At 39.3% G+C, this 25,398-nt stretch overlaps 1 protein-coding gene across 1 annotated transcript in view; it reads left to right on the top strand.

Moving 5' to 3' along the window:
- Nucleotides 1-6,212: 6,212 nt before the first annotated feature.
- The window catches only part of ntrk1 (neurotrophic tyrosine kinase, receptor, type 1), a gene marked incomplete at both ends in the record, with an annotated part of 48,274 nt that continues 29,088 nt past the window's right edge, over nucleotides 6,213-25,398 (top strand). The window contains 7 exons of the mRNA XM_079240562.1: nucleotides 6,213-6,409; nucleotides 11,831-11,905; nucleotides 15,035-15,106; nucleotides 18,119-18,187; nucleotides 20,606-20,760; nucleotides 21,056-21,198; nucleotides 24,324-24,462. Of these exons, the coding sequence (XP_079096688.1) occupies nucleotides 6,213-6,409; nucleotides 11,831-11,905; nucleotides 15,035-15,106; nucleotides 18,119-18,187; nucleotides 20,606-20,760; nucleotides 21,056-21,198; nucleotides 24,324-24,462 (850 nt within the window). The remainder of the gene's footprint in view (nucleotides 6,410-11,830; nucleotides 11,906-15,034; nucleotides 15,107-18,118; nucleotides 18,188-20,605; nucleotides 20,761-21,055; nucleotides 21,199-24,323; nucleotides 24,463-25,398) is intronic.

The raw sequence follows: 25,398 nt of genomic DNA on the forward strand, positions 1-25,398 counted from the left end.
ATAAGAAACATTTTAACTTCTCTAGAAGCTCTCAGTCAACTATAGGACTTTTTACTGCCCTCCGTTTCTGTACGATGCTGCTATCCGGTGAAAATAAACCTGCCTGAGCCTGAAACCTGTGGGTGATCATCTGGGAATACGGCGCACCTCAACAAGAAAAGTTTCAATAAAAAACAGAAAAATGAGAAGAAAACCTGATTATTTGGTGCAGCCAGTGGTGTGACAGTTATTCTTGGCTTTGTCTAATAAATAGAAAAAAATAGTGTCTTTGTGGTGAATATTTTCCAATGTCATCTTTATCTGGAATCTCTTTCCCAGTAACACAAGAGGAGAAATCACTTTGCACACGCCACAAGCACATATGCCGCTTTAAGAGCAGTAATCTGACACATAAAGCCAGGATGCATGTTGGGATAATGTAAGCCACTTTGCAGCTTGACTGCATCTGCTTGCTTTGCATCACATGCTACATCCTTACTTCCCATTCAGTTTCTTCTCTTTTTATGGCCATGCTGCAGCTCTCACACACGTTTCTCGTGAATAAGTGCCTTGTTCTTGCACACTATTTGCTGAGCTAAGACCTAGAAAAAGGGGGATGTAAAAGGAAGAGTAATTAAGCCAGCAGATAATCCTGATGACTGCAGCAAAAATGGCAATTCAGCTTATGGCCAGTAATTGTGGTCAGGACACCGTGACCCTACTCATGTGTAGAGAGACTTAAGAGTAATGGGGGTGGGGCACAATATGTGTCCCATGGGGGAAACTGGCTCTGCTCATGTACTGATCATGAGTGAGATGGACAGGAATGGATCACTGCAGTGGGGTGAAGTTAGCAGTTGCAGGATTATCGGGGCTGTCAGGGACAGCATGTGGAGTCCTCAGTTAAACGTCAAACGTCCTCCTGCTGCTGTTTGTCTCGCTTACTGGGCTCAGATCCTCTCTCTGAACCTGAACAACGTTTCTACGAACAACAACAAGACTGTTTATAAGTTTTAAAAGACTGCTTTAAGCACAATTACTTTCATTTTTCAACAAATACTCAACCCTCAGAAGCTTGGTATTCTAGTCACCACAGTCTTCGTCCACCTTTACATTAAATGTTTCTGTGTAAAACAGTCTTTGACTATGTCACAGGTTTGCTTACTGTATAATATTATACAGTGGGGATGGAAAGTTTGGGAACCCCTGGTAAAAATTTATTTTAATGTGCAAAAAAGAAGCAAACAAAAGATAGAAAAACTTCAAAATTACAAAGTAGACATTCTTATAACATGTCAAAAGAAGTTAGATCTTGAACTGAAGTTTAAATATGGAAGGGTGTCTTGTCTTATAAAATATACCAACTAGCTGCTTCATCAGGTCCACAAGTTCACTGATTATTAAAACAAAATTTTGATCAGCCAATCACATGGCAGGCACAGCAACAGACTGGCTACCTGTCCAGGGTGTACCTGCTTCTCACCCAGTGACTGCTGGGATAGGCTCCAGCTTCCCAGCAACCCTTAATCAGACTAAGCGGTTCAGAAAATGAATGAATAAAAGAAAGTTGCCTTTTCATACATGTGAATTTAATCCACCAAAAGTACAGAAATTTTAGGAATATTGCTTTTATTTTGCGATAAACTGTAAAGGAAAAGAAGCTAATTAGAACATCTGTTTCATTCAGTCACACCGGTGAGCTAATGCTAAGCTAACTGGACAGAATCTGGTGGAAAACCATAGACTGTATATAAAAAGATCGACGTAGCCTCGGTGGGCAAAGAAGTGGAGCTGGGAGGGGGGTTGTGAGCGTCATCGTGGATGATTGACATCAAGCAAAGTCCGAGCTTTCTGTAGCTAAGAGCTAACCGAGCTAACTCAGAGATAACAGGAGCTAACCAGCTAACAGATGTAAGCGGGCTAAAGCTAAGTCACGTTGGTGACCGGCTGAAAACCACGGTTGTTCTACATTCTTCTCACTTGAAGACTTATGTCTTGTTGTATTTTTTCAGTAATTTATATTGCTTTGCAAATACTGTAACTTTAGCAGCTTAGACACGCCTTTCTTTTCTGTCTCTCTTTTTCCTCCTTTCATTTCCTCTTTTTTTTTTTTCCTCTTTCCCTGCCAGGTCCAGCTCGGCCATATCAAGACTGACGATGATTGCAAAATGATGAAAGGAAAATAAATAAATAAATAAATAAAATAAAATAATTATCATAAAAATAAAAATATTCAGATTATCAAGGGCAGCTATTTACATGAGATGTCTCCCTTGACAGAGCAAATCTGTCTGGCAAAAATATGGCACGCAGATTGCTGTTCTGTATGCTGAGATGCTGGACAGGACAGGTTAAAAAAAAAAAAAAAAAAAAAAAAAGAAGTGGGAGATTGGGTACCTGTCAATCAAAAGGACACGCCCCTAAATATGCCAAACTTCTAGATTAAATTACTTTCAAACGGGCAAGTGAGAAAGACATTCCCTCCTCCCACAATTGTAATGAAGATAAACCGGACCTATTAAACATAGAATGGATTTTTGAACCAGGCAGTAAACATGTTTATTTCTGCTGTAAACATGTTTATTTCTGCTGTGAAGTTGGTCTTTTTAACATGGGAGTCTATGGGGATTCGCTCTGTTTTGCAGCCCCTAGTGGATGAAGGGGGAACTGCAGTTACATCTTTCATGTACAGTCTATGTGGAAAACATAAATTCCATCACAGCAGTTTCAAGAAGGATGGTGCGGGAGAAGTTAGCTTAGCCTAGCTTTGCAGAACAAAGCTGAAATGAAAGGATACGCTGCAGAATGAAACCAGGAAAAATAGGCACATTAAAAAGAAAATGTCCATTAAATAAAATGTTTTCCAGTTTTTCTTTTCATTTAGCGTGAAACAGGCATGAGAGTATGGAGGTAATTTGGTATTAAGAAGCAAAATTCAGATCTAGGGGCGAAATTTGGTATAAAAAAACACGGAAACAAAGATCCATCCCGCCTGATGGTGTCCAAACTGGTGGTTCCTGAACCAAATAAAGGCTCTAAAGGATCCTCAACGTGTTAGACCACCCTCAAGCAACAACATTTCAAAATTTATTTCATTTAAACAAATACTTAACAAAACTGCAAAGGAGAAGGGGGTCACAGCCAAAAGAAAATAAAACACAGGAATCTGAGCTGTTCCGAAACTAACTAGAGAACTACATAAAGCACCACTGATGACTCCAAGTCAACTCATAGACAACTAAAATCAAGTGGAAGTTGCAACATTGCCCTAAAAGTGGATGTTGGGACATTTTCCCCCAAGGGAACCTATCCAGCCAGTCGCTGAGAACAGAAACACCCATTCTGACCGAGAACCATGTAAAAAGGAGATTTTTTGACACCCTTTAAAACCCCCAGTAACATCTGAGCAACACCACAGCCTATCTGACAATGCTGACCATGTCCAAATCTCTCAAAGAAATGTCTGCACACACTCATTAAGGACATGCAAAAACAAACCTCAGGAAATCAAACCTTTTGATGAACTGTTGCTTTGCAGGAACGGAGTCATTGTTCTGGTCAGAGTTCACATGAAAGGTTATGGAATCAGATTTGTTTCAGAATCTCCAAGCAAAACTTTTTAAAACCCAAGCAAAAAACAACAATTAAAACCAAAACTTTCTAAAACTTAAGTAAAATAAATGATCTCAATATAAAAAATTATCAATCACAATGAAAACTATTCGGCTTGTATTTGGTTAAATTAAGTAGTTTTGTTTGCAGTTTCCTTTTCCTCTTTCTCTCTTCTCGCTATTTTGGTTGCGCTTCACCGTCTTTGGTTTTGATTCACGATTTGGTTTCGTTTCATGGACAGGCTCTTTTAAGAAGCGCATCCTGATTGACTGGTGAGAAAGTTTTGGTATTAATTGTTGTTTTTTGCTTGAGTTTTAAAAAGTTTTGCTTGGAGCTTCTGAAACAAATCTGATTCCATAAAAGGTCAAGACACGAGCAAGACAAGTCACTTATGCAACATGTTCAACAGGCATGGTGACTAAAATCTTCTTTCTCCTTTCTGCATATCATAGTACAGCTTCTTTTCTGCATGTACACAGGAAACCAAACAGAAGAAGAGGTGACTGTCAAAGCAGAAGTGGGAAACAGTACAGATATGCAATCATAAAACAATAATAATGCATTAACTTAACCTTCATGTCCTCAACAAACACGGCATCCTCTGGTGACCCTCGCAGCCAAAAGTCTCCATGCAGAAAAACTGCTTTAAAATCGTCACACATCAGTTTTTCTTTCAGCTTTTTTTTTTTTTTTTTTTAAATAAATCATTTAAACAACTTCCGTTTTGCTCAAAAATACCAAAAATACCAAACCAAAGTACCAATCATTTGTAGAATCATAACCCTTTGAATATTCACTAGAATATTTGAATTACTAGCTCATTCATTACAAACAAAAACAAAACTTGAATTTCTTTCCCATATAATAAATATTAGAGGGATGAGTCTTTGGTGGTGCATAAATGTGTCAAAGACCAGCAAGAAAACCAATTTGTATGTCTTAATAAGTAAAGAATCTCCCTTGGAAGCATTATGGCAAAAATGTACATGTGGAATGACACAATCATCATACATCAGTGATTTTTTTTTTTTTTTTTTTTTGTAAATCACTTGAACACCTTCAGATCTGCCAAAAATACCAAGCATCCAATCATTTTAGGACTTTTAACAATTAAAATTCTATTTTCATTCCTGGAATTATTCAGTTTTCCTTCAAAAATCATACAAAACATGAAATATTTTCTTTAAAATAAATGTTACAGTGTCCCTGCGATGGACTGGCGAGCTGTCCAGGGTGTCCCCTGCCTTTCGCCCAAAGACTGCTGGGATAGGCTCCAGCTCACCACAACCGTTAACTGGACCAAGCGGTACGGAAAATGACTGAACGAATATTACAAGGAGGGACTTTTGGTTTTGATTAGAGTCTTGTTTATTTTAAAGATCAACAACAAAACTGATTTTGTGTCTTTGATACTTTTTATATAATTTGAAATACTTCCATTGATCAACTTTAAGGCCAAAAATGTGCCATTGACTTCCATTGAAACTACACATTTTAATCTCACTGCCATTACAATTTAAAATAAAAGAATTAGTTCTTTAATATCAGCATTTTATTTGGACAAAAAGTGGAGTTATTTAACAATTTGACCATTTTCCACCAGATTCAACCAGTATTTATTTGTAGGCAGACGCAGGAAATCCTGATATTATTTTACAACAATATTATGGATATTATTATTTATATAAATATAAAAGTTATTGCAATATTGGACAGAATTTGCTGCAACACAACAGAGATGATCTCCAATGGGAAAAAAAGCTGAGAAAAATGGACAATAATGTTCACAGGAGGGTTAAGAGTAAAAGACTGAATGGATACACGCAGACTATAGCAGAGGAAGAAACACACATCTTCAGACAATAAATCCCTGATTAATCACGTTTCCCAACAGATGTCTAGAGATGAATCTTTTACAGTGAAAACTTGAGGTCTGAAAGAATTTTGTTTTGTTTCCAGGTCAGATGCAGAGCTGATCCTAGTTTTTCAGTTTCAGGGATGCAGATCTAAAGTGATGAGAACTTCTCAAGTTAGGAATAAATGAAGAGGAAACTAAAACTCGAGAGCTTTGTTGAAGATAAAGTGAGCTCATCACACCTCATCACATCAACAATCAGCTCTGGTGGGACTTCAGAGCGAAGCGATGCTCTGAACGCTGAGGCTGACTTTTGGCTCTGAAGCCGCCAGCAGCCCAGCGGACCTCTCACACAGGGGAGGAGGAGGGAGTAAATGAGATGTCTACCACCACATCTCCTTCCCCCCTCACTCCTCCCTCTTCCCCTTCTTTCTCTCGGAGGTGTCTGGTGACTCTGGCCCATGTTGTGTTGCTCCTCCCTTCATGGTGGAGGAGAGGAGGCGAGAGGGAAAAAAGGAGAGGCTCCAGCCCACTACTAGCAGGTCCCCAGAGGCCCCCCAGCCTGCCTGCCTCCCTGCCGGCTCCTCCTGCTGCTCAGTACAGACCCAGACCAGCTGGGATCTCAACCTTTCCAGAGAGCCACAGGAGGAGTGTGTGAAAGCTCTTCACCTCTCTTTATTTACTCTTCTTTAGGTGAAACTCAGAAACTAATTCCAGCTACACCTGCCATACCTCCCCGCCGGTGTGGAGGACATTCTCTTTTGAGATGGAGGCGGTACCTCAGGCCCTGGTGCTTCTCTTGCCCCTGGTGTTCGCTGTGCTGAGCCTGTCACCTGCACCCACCTACGGAGGATGCCCATCAGCTTGCCGGTGCTCTTTCGCCATGCTGCAGTGCCTGGAGCCCAATGGCATCACCACCATCCCGCCACTGGTGCTGCAGGAGAGCGAGAACATGACAGAGATGTGAGTATGACGGCTACCTGAGTAAGCTGTCTTTCTGTCATGCTGAGGATGGATTTTTTCATGTTGCCGCTGAAGTCCTTTGTCTGGTTGTAGATGCGTTTTGAGGCGACGCTAACAGGAGTTTGTTTAGTTTAGAGGAGCACATCCAGGAGATGAAGGTCGCTGTGAAGACGACTAAAGTTGGCCAAGTTTTGACCAAGTACAGCAGCAGCTTAATGAAGGATTTTACGTAAAGCTGGAGGGCAGAAGCACTTTGTGTCGCACTGATTCAACATACAAGCAGCCATGTTGACGACTTTTATTCACACGAAGTGAAATCAGCTTTATAATTAATCTACTTTGAGTTTGTTCTAAATCTACGTGTTGTTTAGAAGTTAAAATTAATAAAGTTTTTCTTCATAACTACAAGGCTGTATGAATAACCTTGGTTGTAAAAGAAGCTGAGATGCGTGAGATGTGTCAGAATCTACTAGAAAATGGAAACATTACCTCGTAACTTATAGAGAAAAACAGACAACAGCAGCCCAATTTACCAAGGAATTAGTTAAATAATGTCAGATGAGGAAGAGTAACCTGAAAAGTTTGATCAATGTTTTAATAGCAGTGTTATGCAGGTAAATATCTCAGGACGCCATTGGCTGATGATGATGATGATGGACCCCTCTATTAATGGTCAGGAGTCAGGACAATCCAGGGAGAGACCCCACATTCACCTTAGAAACACCATGAAGACCAAGACAGTGAATACTTCACTATCAAACCTGTTTCGTTTCCATGGAAACTAGCAGGACCTGAATACTTCACTATTAAACCTCCTTCGTTTCCATGGAAACTAGCAAGACCTGAATACTTCACTATCAAACCTGTTTCGTTTCCATGGAAACTAGCAGGACCTGAATACTTCACTATCAAACCTCCTTCGTTTCCATGGAAACTAGCAGGACCTGAATACTTCACTATCAAACCTGTTTCGTTTCCATGGAAACTAGCAGGACCTGAATACTTCACTATTAAAACTCCTTCGTTTCCATGGAAACTAGTGAGACCTTCATGAACACATTGGAAGTTTTTCATTGTTTGTTCTTTTAACGGCAGATTAAAACATTTGACCACAAAACAGCAAAAGTAACACGATTTATGATTTCTGAGTTTGTCTTGCTACTTTCTGCCTTTGGGATTTGGTCCCACGGTGACGAGACAGACGTCTTTGTAACCAGCAGAGTCGCTGCTTTCGTTTGACACCTTGCTTGTGTGGAGAAATGATCAGGAGATTTAAAGTGAACGATGTTCCCGTGCTTTTCATACGTGTAACTGCTTGGGGTTTGAACTTTGTCTGCTCTGGATACCAAGGATTGGTAAAGACTTTTAAAAGCGTTTCTAGCCCTAATGTTGCTATTCTACATGTTTGGATTGCTGCTTCCTCTCGTGTGCACAGATTCATGTCATGCTGCGTCCTGCACAGTAAAGTAAATCTACCTGAGACATTAAAATGGCAGCAGTGAAGGCTTTTAAAGGAAAGAGATATTTGATATTTATCTCAAGTGTTTCAAAGCGAGGCATCTGGGTGTGGGGAAGATTTTAGCGCCGTAAATGTATCCTTAAAACTGCTAATAGTACAATCTCATCATAAAACCTGAATATTTAGAGAAATGTGTCACATTTTTATGGTCATATATTGAGTGGGGGAGTGTGTTTAAATGAATTTCCATTCCTATAGCGCATGTCTGCGATGAAAGCAGACTTCTCTCTTAGCAACAGCAGAAAACCGTAATTTAACTTTGACTTTTAAAGACTTTGCCAGGAAAAAGCAGCAGAAACTGACCACCTGTGATTTTAAAGAGGGCTGCTGTATTATTAAGCAACCCACCATCAGCTTCACGGTGGAAAACTAAATGTCACTCTCTGCACCGCCACGCTGTTCTTGTCCTCAGATCCGAGCAATTAGCACTTGTTAAGAAGGAACCACGTTTCCGAAACAGTATTCCAGCAGAAGAAGTCAATTTACTGCCACTCTCCTCTGCTTTCACTCCCCCCCCCCCCCCCCCTTCTCCTTTCACCCACCCCTCGTACGTCGGAGGTATTTCCTTGTACCTGCAGCTGAACATGCTTCTTAGAGCTCAGAGTGAAGCTTGACATTCTCACTCAAACATCCAATCGATAAGAGAGCCAGCTTCTGTTTACCGTGCTGCTCTACATGCCAGCAAACAAACAACGCTTGGCTGTTTCGGCAGTGGAAGAGAATACAGGCGATGCGTGGAACAAACAAGAGGCCATTAACTGTGAAACAGGGGCTGAAATTCATCATACACTCAGTTAAAAATTCAATTTTGTGAATTGCCAGTCAATGCCCCCACCCGGGAACAATAGATGATATACAGCCCACTTGGCTCAATCCAATCAGTAGGGCTGATGGGTGATCCTGGGCCCACCTGCCCTGTAATCACATTATTGCTGCGTGGGTCAATCAAACATGAATATGAAGGTTTGTGTGCTGCAGACGACAAACGCTGGGCTGGAAAGTTGAAATAAGTGCAGATGACAACAGATAAGGTCCTTCAGCTCAAGCCCTTCACACTGCAGAAGACTTAATGGAAAAAGAAGTTCTGTGTTTGGTATTTTCTAAGGTTTTACCCATCAGGGCATAAAAATAAAGAAGAATTACAATTGAGTTCCTTGGAAGTGGATAAATACAACATGAGATGTGAATGAAAAACTAAATCCATCCTATGATTTAGCAGCTTATAAAACCTTCTGCATTATTTGCTTAAATTAATGGTTTGCTGTATGATGTTCAGTCTCTTTCTAGGGATGGGTTTATCGATACTTCAATATCAGCTTTTCAAAGTAATAAAATTTGTTGAGTATTGAGACACCACTCTGCTGATACTAAACATGGTATTTGTTTTCACTACTGAAAGTTCTTGTAAAGCCCAACCACAGTTTATTCCCTCTTTGTCATGTGATTACAGAAGCCTATAGATATCATGATGATTTTGCTACTAAGAATGATATTCTGTTTGATATTTGACTGGTTTAATGCTGTTTATGGCACATTATGTTTTATTAGCTGTAGCTCAGGAGGAAGAGAAATTGTCTTTCAATTGGAATGTTTGGAGATCAATTCCAGGCTTCCCCTGACTGTGTGCCGACGTGTCCTTGGGAAGGACACTTAACCCCAAGTTGCCCCCCGATGTGCCTGTCGGGCTATGTATGGATGTCACTTTGGATCAAAGCGTCTGCTAAATGACTGTAGAATAGAATAGAATAGAATAGAATAGAATAGAATAGAATAGAATAGAATAATATTGTGTTTACATATGAAATATTTTTTCATTTAATTTATTGGGATAATCTTATATTAAGTCCTTAAAGGGGAAAAAGTATTAATATTGGTATCAGTACCGGGACTGGCATCAGTATCGGTATTGGTATCAGTATCATTAAAAAGTGCCTTTATCTAATGATATTGTGTCAACAGGAGAAATTTGGGTTTTTTTTAGGCAATCATTTGTACATCATTGCTTCATTTCATTGAGGTATGTTGGCACACAGAGAGGATCATGGTCGACTCAATGACTGCAAGGCGTCAAGGTCCCGTAGCGGCAGGACCAGCCCAGATCATCATAACTCCACCACTGTGCTTGGCAGTTAGTACAAAGTGTTTAAGCTGATATGCAGAGTTGTTTCTATCCAAACAATCTAATCACACATCTCTACATCCCTTTGGCCTGGTCTGTCCAACGGACATCGTTCAAAAAGTCTTTTCGTTTGTTCATTCTACCATGTTATGTTTTCGAAAGACACTCTCTCCTGCAATCTTTCCAAACAAGCCATGCTTGTTCAGTCTTTTTCTAACTGAACTGACATCAGCTTTAATGTTTAACATGCCACCTGTGGCCTGGAGAGTCTGAAACGTAGATCTTAAGCATCTCTGCAGTTTCTCAGATCCTTGTACAGTCTTAACTTTCTGAGGCGATTCCCTTCTGGGAAGACTGGCGGCTGTCTGTAGAATGCTTTCGAGATGTGAATAATCTTTTGTGGCTGGAAAATGATGGATCCCAGATAGTTTGAAAATAGCCTTATAACCCTTCTGAGACTGGTGGACAGCCACAGTTTCTCTACAGTCCCTGTCAACGTTTGTCCTCCTTAGTGTTGGACTAACCTGTTGATACCATATGTCCTGTCTGCGGGGACATGACCAACAACTGTGTGCTTTTCTCAGTCTATCTTTAAAATACCTACAAATTATATACACCTTTGGAAAGCTAAGATCCTGGAGATTATAATGATGTCTTCCAGACTAAAGTTCTATCTTCAGATTCAGTAAACACTTATTTCAGACCAGTTGCAAATGTAATTTATCTTTGAAGCCATGCTCCAGCAATAACAGCCTTTTATGTCAGCAGCAGTCCAGAAAAATAGCTGCTTCACCACAAACCTCAAAGGACACAAAAATGCACATAAATGACTAAATGAAAATCATTTGAAGATCTGCTTTTGGTCACATCTCTGTAACTACATCAGGTCTGTTTTATACACATTCAGTTTATTATTTCTGAAATTAAGGTGATTAGTTTGGGGATATTTTCATAATTCTTTCCAATGTGGTTACTTCAAGGTAGTCTTCAGAAAATAACATTATCTTTTTTATTACAATTTCTTTCTTTTAGGTTTTTGGGTCTTTTTTTTAAAGTTTCCCAAGAATACAATGATAATTACATGACTGAACTGCATGGATTTCACAAATAAAAACCTTTAATATCTGATCTTGTTTTTATCAGCCTTTAGAGTCCTCCTGATCAAAATGTTTTCAGTTTTCTTTGGTCAAGATCCTTGGATGGTCTAGTGAAGCCACTTATTGAGATAAATTGTGAAAGAGCCGGCTGCCCTTGCATCGGTTGCGACACTGATCAACAGCTCGCTAAGTTGTTCCAGGCAAGACTGTTTCTGGAAAAGTGACTCATGAGACGAGTTTCCCCATCAGCCTTATCGTCTCTTAGAGCATTATTTACATCCTGTCATGATGGGACCGGTGCGTTCTGATGGTGGTTTGTGGGTCTCGGGCTTTGTCTGTGTTGGGAGGTCAGATGGGAGTCAGCATTGCATTTGGATGTTCATGTCGTTTTTCTTGCATCTAATCTCTTTTAAGACTGTGAATTTTTCCTCCTCTTTCTTTTCAACTTTGAGCAACCACACGCTCACAACATGGTTCATGGTTTAAGTGATTAACTGCTGAGCGCTGACATTAAAGTTGCACAAATGACTTGAGTCTCATTAAGGGTTTTTTGTTTTTGCGACCCCCAAATACAATCCTCATCTTGCCTCCAAACAGCCAGGCAACTAAAAGCTTAAGATTAGAACAAAATGCATGTATTTAACTTCATCTATTTCTCTCTCTCCCTCCTTCTTTTCATTATCTAGCTACATCGAAAACCAAGCAGGCCTGGAAAACATAACAAAAACTGACCTTGCTTACTACAGAGAGCTGAAGAACCTGTAAGTTTCTATTTTCTCTTCCTTTTTGCTTGCTTTTGCTTCAGCTGTCAGGTTTATACATTTGCTGCAAACAACAACAGATGTAGATTTTACAATGACAATGACTTAAAAATGTTTAATGGAGTGTCGAGAAATTCTCCTTTCTTTGCATTTTACTTCCAAGCATTTCTTTAAATATCTTAACGTGGTCCTCTGAAGGTTGGTTACGGCTTTTTCGAACATAAGTCCAGTCCTTGTACCAGACCATTTTCAGAAGAAAACTTTGGGCTCTTTGTTACTAACAGCCTGTTACATAAGCATAATACTTTCTCCCATTCCTTCAGTTGCAACAAAAAATGCAAAAAGATAGTTTGACAGACAGATAAAGGATTTTTGTAACAATAGGATGGTTCTGAAAGAGCTGCCAGCAGAAAAGTCAGCATATCTCTGCATGGGTGTGCAAAGGTAACAAAGAACTGGACGATGTCTGCCGGTCAACTGGAAAATATTGACAGTAGATGAACAGAATCTTTAAAGTAGCTCTATTATGGATGAATAAAGCATTCTTGATTGATTATGCACATTTCAGTCTAATTTATTTTAATATACAAGTCAAGAAGAGCAACAAATAATCAAGCATTTTTCACAAACCCCTTCATTCATTTTGTATTGATCCTCTCAGATCAGCCTCTGCAAAAACAAGCGAACAGAGAAAGCTCCGCCCTCTGTCCTGCAGGCTGCGTCTGATTGGTCATCTGCTAGGAGTAGTTATACTAAACAGTGAAGGTGGGCGTGGCTTTCTTCTCGTAAATGTGCACAACCTGGAGAAGATGACCAATCACTGACTCCCTCCCCTAGATTGTCACTAAAATTTGGAAGTAGAAAAAAGTCGATTTTGTCGATAATGGAAGCCAAAGGTAGAGAGTACTGTAAAACTCATTCATGTGTTTAGGTGATTAAAAAACCGGCGCCACTCATAAGTCTGACGAGTATTCAACACTACGACACTGTAGAAAGCTCAGAAAACAACAAAATAGCATTATAGAGCTCCTTTAATGAATGTCTTGATAACATCTGGAAGAAATCCAGCAAAGACCTGAACCAGGACCTGAGAGATGCATCTGGACCTCCAGTTGACACATCTAATCTTGGCTGAAGACTTACTAGAAATGGTCTCCATGTAAACGTGGCTGTTAAGAAGCCATTCATGAGGAAGTGAAACAGGGAGAGAAGGCTAAGGTATGTCACGTGACCCAAGAACTGGACTGCAAATCAGTGCCATCAAGTCTAATGGAGGGATAGATCCTCCTCAGAACCAGGACTTCAACATTGCTGAAGCAGTGTGGGATCATCTGGAGGGAGAACTGAACAAAAGGCGGAAATATCCAAAGAGTGTGGAAAGTCTGGAGAACTATTTCTGAAGACTACAGGGGTGTCCAGATCTGGTCCTCCAGATATACTATCCTGCAACTTTTACATGCATCCCTTCTCCAACACACCTGACGCAGGTAAATGACTGTTTACTGCACAAAAGTGAACTACATGCAGATGGGGGAATTCAGCCCTTTCATAAAGGGATGCGTGTAAAAGCTGGGGAAAGTAGACCTCATGATCCAGACTTGGGCACCTCTAAATGAACTAAATAACAGAAAGGTTGTCTAACCTGATTCAGGCAATTTTTCTTCTTTTACCCTTTATTTTTATTAAAATGATTTATATAAGAGCGTGACTACTCCAGACTGAAATCAAACAGTGAATGCGACAATAAATAATAATAAATGACAACAAATAATAATAAATTACCCCAGACAAACAAATTTTAAAACCACTGTTTAGAAAAAAAAAAGAAATAACAAAAACAACACTGTAAAAAAAAAAAAAAAAAAAAAAAAAAAATTACAGCTTATCACAGCTTCCAGAAAGCATCAAATTTTTCATTGAGTAATTCCCGAGTGAAAATCAGCTGTTCCAGTGTGATGGGAAGTTTGGTTTGTTTCAAAGAGTCAGCTCTTTTGACTTAGCTCCCCCAGAGGAGTCTGGATCTTCATTTTGTATCATTCATAGTTTCCATTATAGTCTCATTTTTATTATTTTTTATTTTATTATTTAAGCCTCATTTTTGTGCTTTTTTATTTTAAAAATTGAATTTTGTTTACTATTTTAAGCTAAACTTTAAACAAACAACTGAACACAGAAACACACTGAGAAAATCAAGCAAATAAAGGCCAAAATCTCAATATTATAACATTTAAATATGCTAGTCCTGCTTTTTTCCTCTGATACACACATAACTTAAACTTGGCGTCCAGCTTTTTCTGTACACGATCTGTCTCAGTCCCTGTATTCTTAGAGAGTCTTTTTTCTTTACATAGTGGTACGATCTTCATCTTTTGTTGCAATTGGCCATATGGTGTACCCATCACAATGAAGCCCCGCCCACCTAAAGCTCCGACTCTTAACCAAGAATGAGTTCTTCTCATTAGACTCAGCTTGTTTATGAACGACACGTTGCTACCATACGCTGAATATCTCTGATGATTAGAAATAATTGTTTAAATGTGAATGTTTTTGGCAAATACAATGCTTCATTATAACTTTCTTACTTCCCACCAAAAGATTTTTAATGACTATTTCTCACATTAGTGCAGTTTTTTCTTCAGATAGACTGATAAACTATTAGATACATAGATAAAATATTGATATTAATAATTTTAATTGAGTATAATATTAATTAATAACATTATATTGATATTATATAATAATAATTAATATAATAAAAAATATTATAATCATTGTCATTATTATGATATAATAATTAATTAATATAATAATATTATGTTATAGATAATATTGATTAATAATATTAGATAGATAAAATATTGAATTTCCCTTTGGGTATTAATGAAGTATTTTTAATTTTATTTTATAAACAGGGTTCAGACAGTGGTTACAAATAAACATTGACCTACAAACTGGTTAGAACTGCATAATTTCAATTTTTACCTTGAACACTGCATCTGCATGTATGTTACTTGTTTCCTTTGTAACATAAAAAGTGATGAGGGGTTATTCAGTTACTACTTAGTGATTAAGCTTCTGTTCAGATTATTATGCTTTGATATTTGTGTTGTGATCTTTCCTCCCCGCCAGCACGGTGACGTTTTGCAAGCTGAGATTCATCTCCTCCAAAGCTTTTCAGAACAACCTGAAGCTCCAGTATGTGTAAGTGTCCTTAGGGACAAAAGGATTGTCCTCCCTGTCTTGTGTTTTGGTGTGTATGTGGGTCAGCCTATTTGTCGCTGTCATTCAGGCATCTCCCATCTGACCACATTTCTAAATAAATAATAATGGATGACATTTCTATAGCACTTTTTTTTTTATTATCATTGATTAGCAGAAAACCATCCTATCAATTGATATTGTACGTTTTCCCTCACTATTAAAACACAGAAAACATACTGCTGCTGATGTATTTCATAAATTTTCTGACTGACTGGCAGCTTTTAAAGTCTTATTGAAGTCATCAGATCTCCTTATCCATAAGCAGTCGAGCTTAATCTCCACCATCTTGTCATCATCTCACCGAGCGTGTGCAACATGTTCAATGTTGTTTATCTGAAAGACAGGCGGGTTTTTGAGGACCAGAAGGATGTGTGGGGGTGGGGATAGGGGGGACAGTGGGGTTGGGAGGCTCAAGAAATTGGAGAAGACATCCACCAGTCACCTTTTACTCGCTCACTTTGGCGGATTATCGACAACTGATGCATAATAAATACACTCCACTAAGGGTCCATTATCACTTAATCAATATTTCACTGTGAAGGGAGAGGGCTTGGGGTTGGGTGGAGTGTGTGTGTGTGTGTGTGTGTGTGTGTGGGGGGGGGGGGGGGGTTTCTGTGACAGATGTATTTCTGAGATTAAGAGAGACTGACTACAAAGGTAAAAAAAATATATATATATAAAAAAGAGCAAGAAGCTACCTCAACTCGAACCACTTCCCTCCTCGTCTGCCTTCATCTTTACACACAAACATCCTGCATTCAATGTTTTTTAGTAAAAACCTGCTCAGGCGGCTGTTCCTGGCTGTGTCCCCCCCTCCCCCGTGTGGACTCGAGGAGGAATTGAGCTGGTAATGGATAAGCCCCAATGGCTAACCCATCTGACATGAACTTTTGGGATCAAGGAAAACAAATAATTGAACCCTTGGCCCTGTCAGAGTGATTATGTATTGCTTTCCATCTGCACGCTCCCCAGTGTGGCTTTCTGTCATCTACAGAGGGAGGTTTATTTACAGCCTGAACCTCTGCAAGTCTGAGGATCATTTGAGCTTCGCTGTGATGATATTTAAGTGGCCTGAGAGGATTGACCAAAAGGATGTGTGGCATTCTGTCACGGTGTTATTATGATCTGTGCAAGGGATGCATCAGCATCAAGGAGTTTCAGGTTTTTTTTCACTTTTTGAAGCAAACAAGACAGTCTGATGTTATTATTGTGCCTCTGTTCTATCACACAGCAATGAAACAGTAAGAATTATTCAGCTTTCTTGATTGGAAATAATAATAACTAGAAACTTGCAGAGAGCACAGATCTCCACCAGGCAAACCAATGCTCACATGACCATGAACATTTGCAAACAAACCTTGCATCATACCAGCATCCATGTTGAAGTTTGAAGTTTGTTCTCATTGTTTTCTATTGGATTTTGATAGAAAATTACCCATAATGTTCTCTAGAAAAAGATGTAAGGTGATGCCAAGCGGCAGCAGAAGTGAACGATTGCCCTTGTGTCTATCTGCCATTACGTTGTGAAAAAGCTGCTATCAAGAAACATTTGCTGTGTTTCCAATTGAGTTTTTGCAAAATGAAAGCAATATTTCTAAAATTTAAACAAAGCACAACTGCAGGTGTTTCCATTGAATGGTGTTTTGTTTTTAATTGTAAAATCTCATTTCAGGATGAGATTTTATATTGTATGTGAACAAAACTGTGGCTCTGATCGTAAATAATTTATGCATCAAAAAATTAAAAATACACATCAGGAATCAGATTAAATAAATATCATGATAGCTTGTGGGGATTAATGGTTCTTACAGGGTTCAAACTGGCAGTAGCAGCATCCCAGTACCAGCACCTGGTTCCAGTTAGAGACAGAAAACAAACGGTTGCAGGACTTAGTGAAGTAAAATTTTACTTACCAACTTGACAGCACATTTTTAATTGATTAAGAACCAAAATATCGTGAAAATCTGCATAAAAATTATCGGTACAAAATTTTAAGTCCATAGTTGGAATAATTTAAGAGATATAAATAATTACAGAAATAAGTGGGTTTCATTCTCTGGGAATTTATTTATTTATCAAACAGGGATTATGCATATTGATAAATATATCCCATTTAAATATTGCAGAATGAGTCAAACAGCCACATTACATCTGTCATCCCTGTCGGGTCAAATCAAACGACAGATAAAAAAAAAGAAAAATACATCATTGGAACAATAAAAGAAAACAGCTAAACAAGTCACTGTAAGATCTCACAAACAGGAGACAATGAATTTATGAAAGCTTTTTAAACTTAGCATGTTGTATTTCTGAAGTACAGAACAATAATGTAAGGAAAAAAACTTAAAAACGTCCAACAAGCATTTTCTGACGTCGAAACATTGTGAATTCTCCTCGAAACTTTTCCAAGCGCAGTTCTTTGTCATATTTAATCTTGTGTTCTGCAGCAGGGCAGCGTTCTTCCAGCGAGAACTGTTTGTGACTCTGGACTGATCATGTGATGTACCAAGCAGCGAGCAAACACACCGAGGTGTGCTGGGGTGGGGTGGTGTTTGTGAATGTGGCTTCTGGTTGGTGTGAATTACTTACCAGGGTAATTGATCAGAGCCCATTTGGATGCATTAATGTTTCCACGGAGTGTAATTCAAAGCAGGTACACATTGTTCTGAGAGCGAGCAATCAAGTCACAGCTTGACTCGGACTGCAGGACAGCAGGGCATTACAACATGGAACAAATAACATTTAGGTTTGATTAGACTTTATTTAATCTGGGAATGCTTTCATTTTAATCTCTTTCTTCAAACATTTAAGCTCCTCAGTGCAACAGAATAAAAGGAAAAGTAATTTAGTGGAAAATAAGTTTTCATTTGTTTGGAAAGTCGTCAGTTGTGCTGGTTTTTCTGGGCAAACAACCTCATTAAAGCTTCTATGTCATTTCCATTTGTGTTGCAGGAATCTGGCGTCAAACTCTCTGGAACACATCAGCTGGAGAGTGTTTCACTTTCTGCCTCTGATGAACCTGTGAGTCTCTAGAAAAACACAGAGGATATTTCTATTTGATGCTTATTTATCTTCATTTAGGGTCAAGGTATATTTATCAGGGAGGGTTTATTGTAAATCATGTTTGCATCATTTGATTGGGCGACTGGTGCATTTTGGTCTCGTCATTCTCTTCTGCAAAGGTTAAATGGCACCTGATTTAGAATTATTAGAAAAAACAAAAGAAACACAAAAAGTCTGGATGGAAACTGATGAAAAAAATTCTCACATAGAGGTATGGGGTCATGTCACTCATCCAGAGGAGAGCTACTGATGCTGTAATTTGAAGGTTCAGGGATCATCAACTTCAGACCTCAGGCACCGGTGTCCTGCAGGTTTTAGATGTTTCCCTGTTGCAACCCACATGGTTCAAGTAAAATGGTTATCCACAGGAGCCTCTTAGTCCCCAACTGACTTTAATCAAGTGTGTTGTAGCAGGGAAGCATGTACGACCTGTGTGAAACTGGCCATGGAGGACAGGAGTTGGTGAATTCCAGTACAGAGCCACACTACAACCAGAGTTTTGGTCATCCTTACTGGATCACTCAGGAGTTTTTCTTCCACTGGGAAGCTCAAAGTAAAGTCAGATGTTTTAGAAAAGTCAAATTCAGAAATGGTTCTTGAGTTTATCACTAAAAAAATCAACATCTGTTACCCCTGTATCACAAACTGTCCAATCAGAGCGCAGACAGCGGCTGTTGTCTCTACTTCAGGTCCTGAAAGTGAGGCAGAACGTCTGAAGATATGCAGTGATGTCTTCCACTGCTGCATCCATTCGCTTTCTTTGCTGGTGCAGCTCGTTGCTGAAAGTCAAATACATTTATTGAGACGACAGCAGAAGCATCAGCAAATCAAATGACCTGATTAGTCATGCACCAGATCTCATGAATGATTATTGCTACCGTTCCAAATATCTGGCCCGCTCAGCATCATGCATTAACACAGAACAAAAAGCTTCATATGGTACACGCACAGGATGTTAAACATAAGTAAAGTTGATCTGAACAGTACCTTTTGCAAACAAAGTGCTTCACAGAGAAGGTAGCTGATAAAATTCACAGCCATTAAAAAACATTGTTGCAGCAGCAACTGGTGCCATCTTACCCCAAAGATATCGCCGTGTGAAGAAAAGTTTGCTCCAGTTGGCTGCTGGAAGAAGTGTCAAAACTAGATTTTATTTCTCAGGTTTAACAATTTATTTAGGTCACATGTAACATTGCTCGGCTGAGGTTTGGATGAACGTACACAATCGTCACATTGGCTAAAACGAACAAACAGCAGTGGATTGTTCCTCTGTGTGTTCCTCTCCAGCTTAAAACCGACTCACACATCCAGCTGACCTTGGCATGATAGGTTTCCGTGGAGACTTACAGATAGGCACCGATTACACAGTCATTTCTCAGAGTGGAAAAGTATTAACACACACAGGGTATATCGAGTACACTCATCACCAAAAGAAACATGAATCAAATAAAGAATACATTGGAAGCCATCCATCCATCCATCCATCCATTCACCTATGCATCCATCCATCCATCCACCCAACCACCCTACCATCCATCCATCCATACATCAATCCATCCATCCATCCATTTACCTATCCATCGACCCATCCGTCCATCCATCCATCTTCTTAACCACTTCATCCAGTTAAGGGTAATAGGGAAACTGGAGCCTATCCCAGCAATCATTGGGTTAGAGTCCAGTGGAAGCATAACTAGAAAATAATAAATTGATTGATAAAAGGTTCAACTCTTCATCATCAAGATCAACAACCTTCCATAACTGTAAGCAGCCACGGTGGCCAGAACTATGTAGGCTTTGTGCACTTCGACGCACGTAGACTGTAGAGACAAAGCCTTGTGTTTGTGTTGCACCTTTAAAGTGCAAAAAAGCAGAAATAAATGTATGTTTTTATATCGAAGCCTTTCTGCTTTTATTTCATAGGTTTTATTGTGCTTTAACTTCCATTTTGCTGAGGTTAATTTAAAGGACAGAGTACAGGGGGCAAATTGTTAAATAAAACATACATTTTTCTTTTTGTTGACAAACTGAACACACACCTTTGTGCTCGCACAGCACACCTCTACTGGTTAAAGCTTAAGTTTCTCAAAAAGAAAGAAAAGAGTCATTACTGAAGATGTATAAAGTCTGAAGGTATGAAAGGTCATCTTGAAAGGTAAAGCTTCCACATGATTTTGTATCAACTCAGACAGAACAGCAGGAAGGGCTAAAAGAGAAAAAGTCGGAGGGAATATTGGATTAGTTTCTAAGAATTTGCCCTATTACATGTATTAATCCAGCTGGGAAGGTTCTAGAGAAAATATTAATGACCAGAAGAAAGGATTAAATGCTGAATTTGTGACTAACTTGTGGTATTCCTGCCTCTTTTCTTTGCAGGGTTTTAAGGGAAAACCCTCTGGTTTGCTCATGCGACCTTTTCTGGCTGCAGCAGTGGCAGAATGATGACCGCGGCGACCTGTACAGCCAGGCGTTGCTCTGTTTGTCCAATGACGAGGAAGTATTCCTCAACTCTTTGGTGATCGATAACTGCAGTGAGTTCAGCTTTAATTCTCATGTATGACTGTTACCGAGTTGCTTTGGTGTTGGGAAAACATATTTGGAACGAAATGTCTCATGTTTCTGCTGGTCTTCCAGCTGCTGCAGCGAAATGCGGCGAACAAATTGGCTCAACATTGTTGCTTTAATAAGACAGAGCAGGGACATCTTGTTGCCAGGAAACATAAGAGAAATTTGGACTGTGTGCTGCTTGGAGAATAAAAAAAGAATGGCTTGATGCACCGCCGCTGTGGCAGCCTGCGTTCATTCTGCCTCCCCTGCTGCTCCCAGGTCTGCCTGAAGTGAGGATCAACCCCTCTCCAAACAAGATTCAGGAAGGCGGCAACCTGACGTTTGAGTGCGAGGCGACAGGAAGTCCAACTCCCAATGTGAGATGGCGAACGGAAGAACTCGCCTCTCAGTTCCAAATCCAGGTATTTCTCTGTTAAAACAGAAATATGCAAAGCTTTCGGGCTCCAAGCTCTAAAATGGCACGTTTGATTTGTTTCTTTTATAAAAACTTGCTGCAAAGTGCAGCGTAGAGAAAAGTAAATTACAACCTTATTCCTCGTTGTATCATCTGAGGCAGCTGGACAAAATTAAGCATTTTGAAACAGTAATCTATGCCTCTCTGGTTCACTGCAACGCTCTTTAGTTTGGAGTGAAACAGTCTTCTTTATCTCGACTGAAGCTTGTACAAAATACAGCTCCACGTCTTTTAACTGGCACATGCGAGTATGAGCACATCACCACGCTTTTATCACATCTTTACTGGCGGCCCGTGCTCTTTAGGATCCATTTTAAGTTGCTTTTATTTGTTTTTTAAGCATTTGAGTGTTGGTGCCCAGCTGCACCTCCCTGAGCTTCTCCGTCCCTAAACACCCTCACAGGCTCTCAGGTCGGCTGACTGCGTCCTCCTGAGACTAGCTGAAAGCTCAGGGGGGACCAGGCCTTTGCGGCAGTAGCACCTGCATCAGGGGTGTCCAGCTCCGGTCCTCGAGGGCCACAATCCTGCAGGTTTTCCATGCATCCCAACTCCAACACACCTGACTCAAATGAATCAGTCATTGTGCAGAACTTCGTTGGCTGGTGTGTTGGAGCAGGGATTCATGGAAAACAAGCAGGACAGCAGCTCCTGAAGACCAACTTTGGACCCCCTGACCTACATTATGAAATAAGCTTTTTGTATTAGACAGGCCTTCTCTTTATCTGTTTGTAAATCTCTGCTTCCAGCACATCTGTTCACTTCGGCCTTCTGACTGTCCTTCCATGACTCGCAGCTACAGAGTAGTCAAATGTTTTTTGTTTTTCTTTTATGTAAATCACTTCTCCATCAACTGTAACTTTCCTTGTTCGGCATTTTATATGATTTGTGTTTCCTCCCTCCAACATCACACATTGGTTCCTACTACACATTCAGTCCTGCTGCTCGAGCGATTTGCTCAAAACAGCCAAATATTTGATCATTTTTTTTATTTTAACCCTGCAAATACCTTTTTGATGATCTGAATTACTTAATTATTCCTTAAAAAAATGGAATAGTTTCCCATATAAAATGGTTTTGGACTAAATTTGTTTGATTTTATTAGTACTTGTGTACAGACAGATACTTCCTCAACACACATAAATGCCTCATTGATTTCTATTAAAACTACTTATTTAAAATCTCCCTGTCATTGCAGTTTAAATCCATGTATTCTGTAAGGTGTGTTTGATTTGAAAGAAAAGTAGTTATATTTGGCATTTTTACTATTTTCTACCAAATACAACCATGTCATCGGTGTAGACAGATGCTTGAAACTCTTGTAAAATTTGTTTTATTATGGAGACTCAATGGGCTACAATTATCACATTTGGAAAATTAAAGTTGATAAATATCTATTAAAACCTGCTGACCTGCTTGTGTTATTTATGTAGGAGGGACATTTTTATATGATGGTAATCAGGCCTGACCATGTATGCAGAGAACTAATTACCATTAACAAGTACTTTGCTCCTTTGGATCATAGGTGGGGTTTTTAAACTTGGTCATCTTTTTAAATGTGATTGTAGTTTAATTTAATTAGATTTTTCAACCTTGATTTTACAACTGAGCTCCAGAAGAAGTCGAGAAAATGTGTAGAGAAGGGTGAACTAATCAGATGAAGTAATCAGCGTTATGATCTGTGTAAAGTTTACAAGTGAGGTCCATCCAGATAGCACAGATGTTCTGGTCTTAACAGGACTCAAGGCTCAGCATGTCAAGAGTGGAGAAAGCAGCACATTCACCAGTATCACCGTGAACTTTGGTTAGAATCAGTGAAGGAAATAAAGGGTGCCTTTTAAAAAATATGAGCCCTTTTGTATTTCAATATCAAAACTTTGCTTAGATATTTACTGATGAACACACACTTTCAGATCTGTTTTACAAATGTAAAGTGCTTTATAAATAAAATGATTATTATCATCATCATCATTATATTATTATTATTATTATTATTATTATTATTTATTATTATTTATTTATCTATTTATTTATTTATTTATTTATTTATTATGGATTATAATTATTATTTACAATTTATTATTATGGACTTTAAAAAACACAAACACAAAAGCCCTGAACCCTTAAACTCACACACACGCTGTTCAGCCACATGTCACATTGGCTCTGTGACATTTGTTGTTTTCTATCATTAATTCAGAAAACACAGATTTATACAGATTTATAATTCAAGACAATACAATACTGAACTTATTCATGTAGTGTCATCAAAAGCATATTAAGTGCCTAAAATACTTAATACTTAAACTATTTAAAACAAAAAAAGCCTAAAAACTGTCATTATAAATGCAAATAATAATAATGAAATGTTATTATTATTATTATTATTATTATTATTATTATTATTATTATTATTATTATTATTATTAATATTATTAATAATAATAATAATAATAATAATAATAATAATGAGAACAATGAAAGCATGAGACAGATGTTTACTTTGGTTCTGATGTTAAAAAAAACTTGAGCTATCAGTCTGAATCAGGATGGCCATATAGGTACTTCGAGGTGGTCCTGACCTGCTTCAGCTAAAACCTTTAAGACCTTCATAGACTAATAAAATCAGTTCGGACAGGGTGGCAGAAAGACATCAGCAATGAGCAGCGAATCTTCCCAGGAGCAGACGTCCCTGCCAGCTCAGACGATGCCACGACCAGAAAAGCTGGAAAAAACAGAGCTACGTCTATGACTCCCCAGGCCTCAGTTAGCATGTTAAATGTAAAATTTCATGACAGTAGTACCAGAGAAAAACTGGACATGTTTGAAGGGAACCAATCCGCATATAAACACAAAACGCCTGAGACCAACTATCAAGCACGGCGGTGAAGGAATGATGATCTGGGCTTCTTCTGCAGCTCCTTTCCACTGACTGTTATTCTGTCAACCTATAATTTTCTACTCATTTCATACCATTCTGCCTGCAGTCTTATAACTTTTCATTCTTCTGACCTGCATGTCATCTGTAGTTTTAACACCCCCCCTCTGCTCTGTGTGTGCGATCGTTTGTTGCAGGAGAGAATCTGGGGCTCCACATTGCAGGTGGTCCTTCACCTCACCAACGTTTCCAACAAGGACAACCTGCACAACCTGACTTGTGAGGCTGAGAACCAAGCTGGGCCCCGAGAGGAGATGGTGCAATTGGACATTGAGTGTAAGTGCCTGTGAAATAAAACCACACTCCTAAAAGCTCACAGGCTCAATACAAGTCCTTACGCTTAATGGAGGCGAGGGCGAGAGCACACTGGGGCTATTTTCAAGCGCAGGCAGGGTGGTCAGCTTGAGAAAGGAAAAATGAACTGCACTGATTTCTTCTAAATGTCCTTTCTACCAATACAAGTATGTACCCACCATGCTTCTAATGGAGCTTTCTGTCACCCGCCACTCTCCAAGCTTGCAGCTGGTGAGAAGTGTTCGAATAATATGTGTAAAGTGAAGTGTTTCAGATATGGCTTGCCATCTAATGCACTGATACAATGAGAGGACAAAGGAAGGTGAACTCACCTGATCCCGCTCTTAACGAACTCCCTCAGCTCATATAGTCTCTTGACTCTGGAGGTCTGCTGTTGTTTTTTATGTTGTTTTTTTTGCCTTCAAATGCATTAGTGCACGTAGAATCTGAGCAGCACTGAGGAATGATGGCACCCAGTGGTCCCAAAGAAGACAGCCAGATGCATTAGTGATGCATTACTCAAAAATATCACCCAAACAATATCATATCCCCAAATCAGTGACATTCATTAGAAAATAAAGCCAAAAAGAGCGGGGGCGCCAATCAGCTGGGGCCAAATGCACAAGCATCAAGGGACAGATAATGAACATCAGGAAAATGGGGCTGATAACCCACGCTTAGATCTGATTTGAGCTCGTGCTAATGGACTTTTCCCTCCCACTCCGGAAGGGCGCTTCGTCCACGGTGATTGGCAGTCTGTAAATGCGTTACTGCAGCTAATCTATCAACATCAGCCCCCATGGTGGACGGACACTCGTTAACCGCTAGCCCTTTAATTACTTCTAATTACCTCCCTGAACAGTGGGTGTTTACTGCTGAGTGGCTCCGGGTGCCATTGATCCATAGAGTTCATGTGGC

The sequence above is a fragment of the Telmatherina bonti genome (assembly GCF_933228915.1).
Source record: "Telmatherina bonti genome assembly, chromosome: 5".
Classification (NCBI taxonomy): Eukaryota; Metazoa; Chordata; class Actinopteri; order Atheriniformes; family Telmatherinidae; genus Telmatherina; species Telmatherina bonti.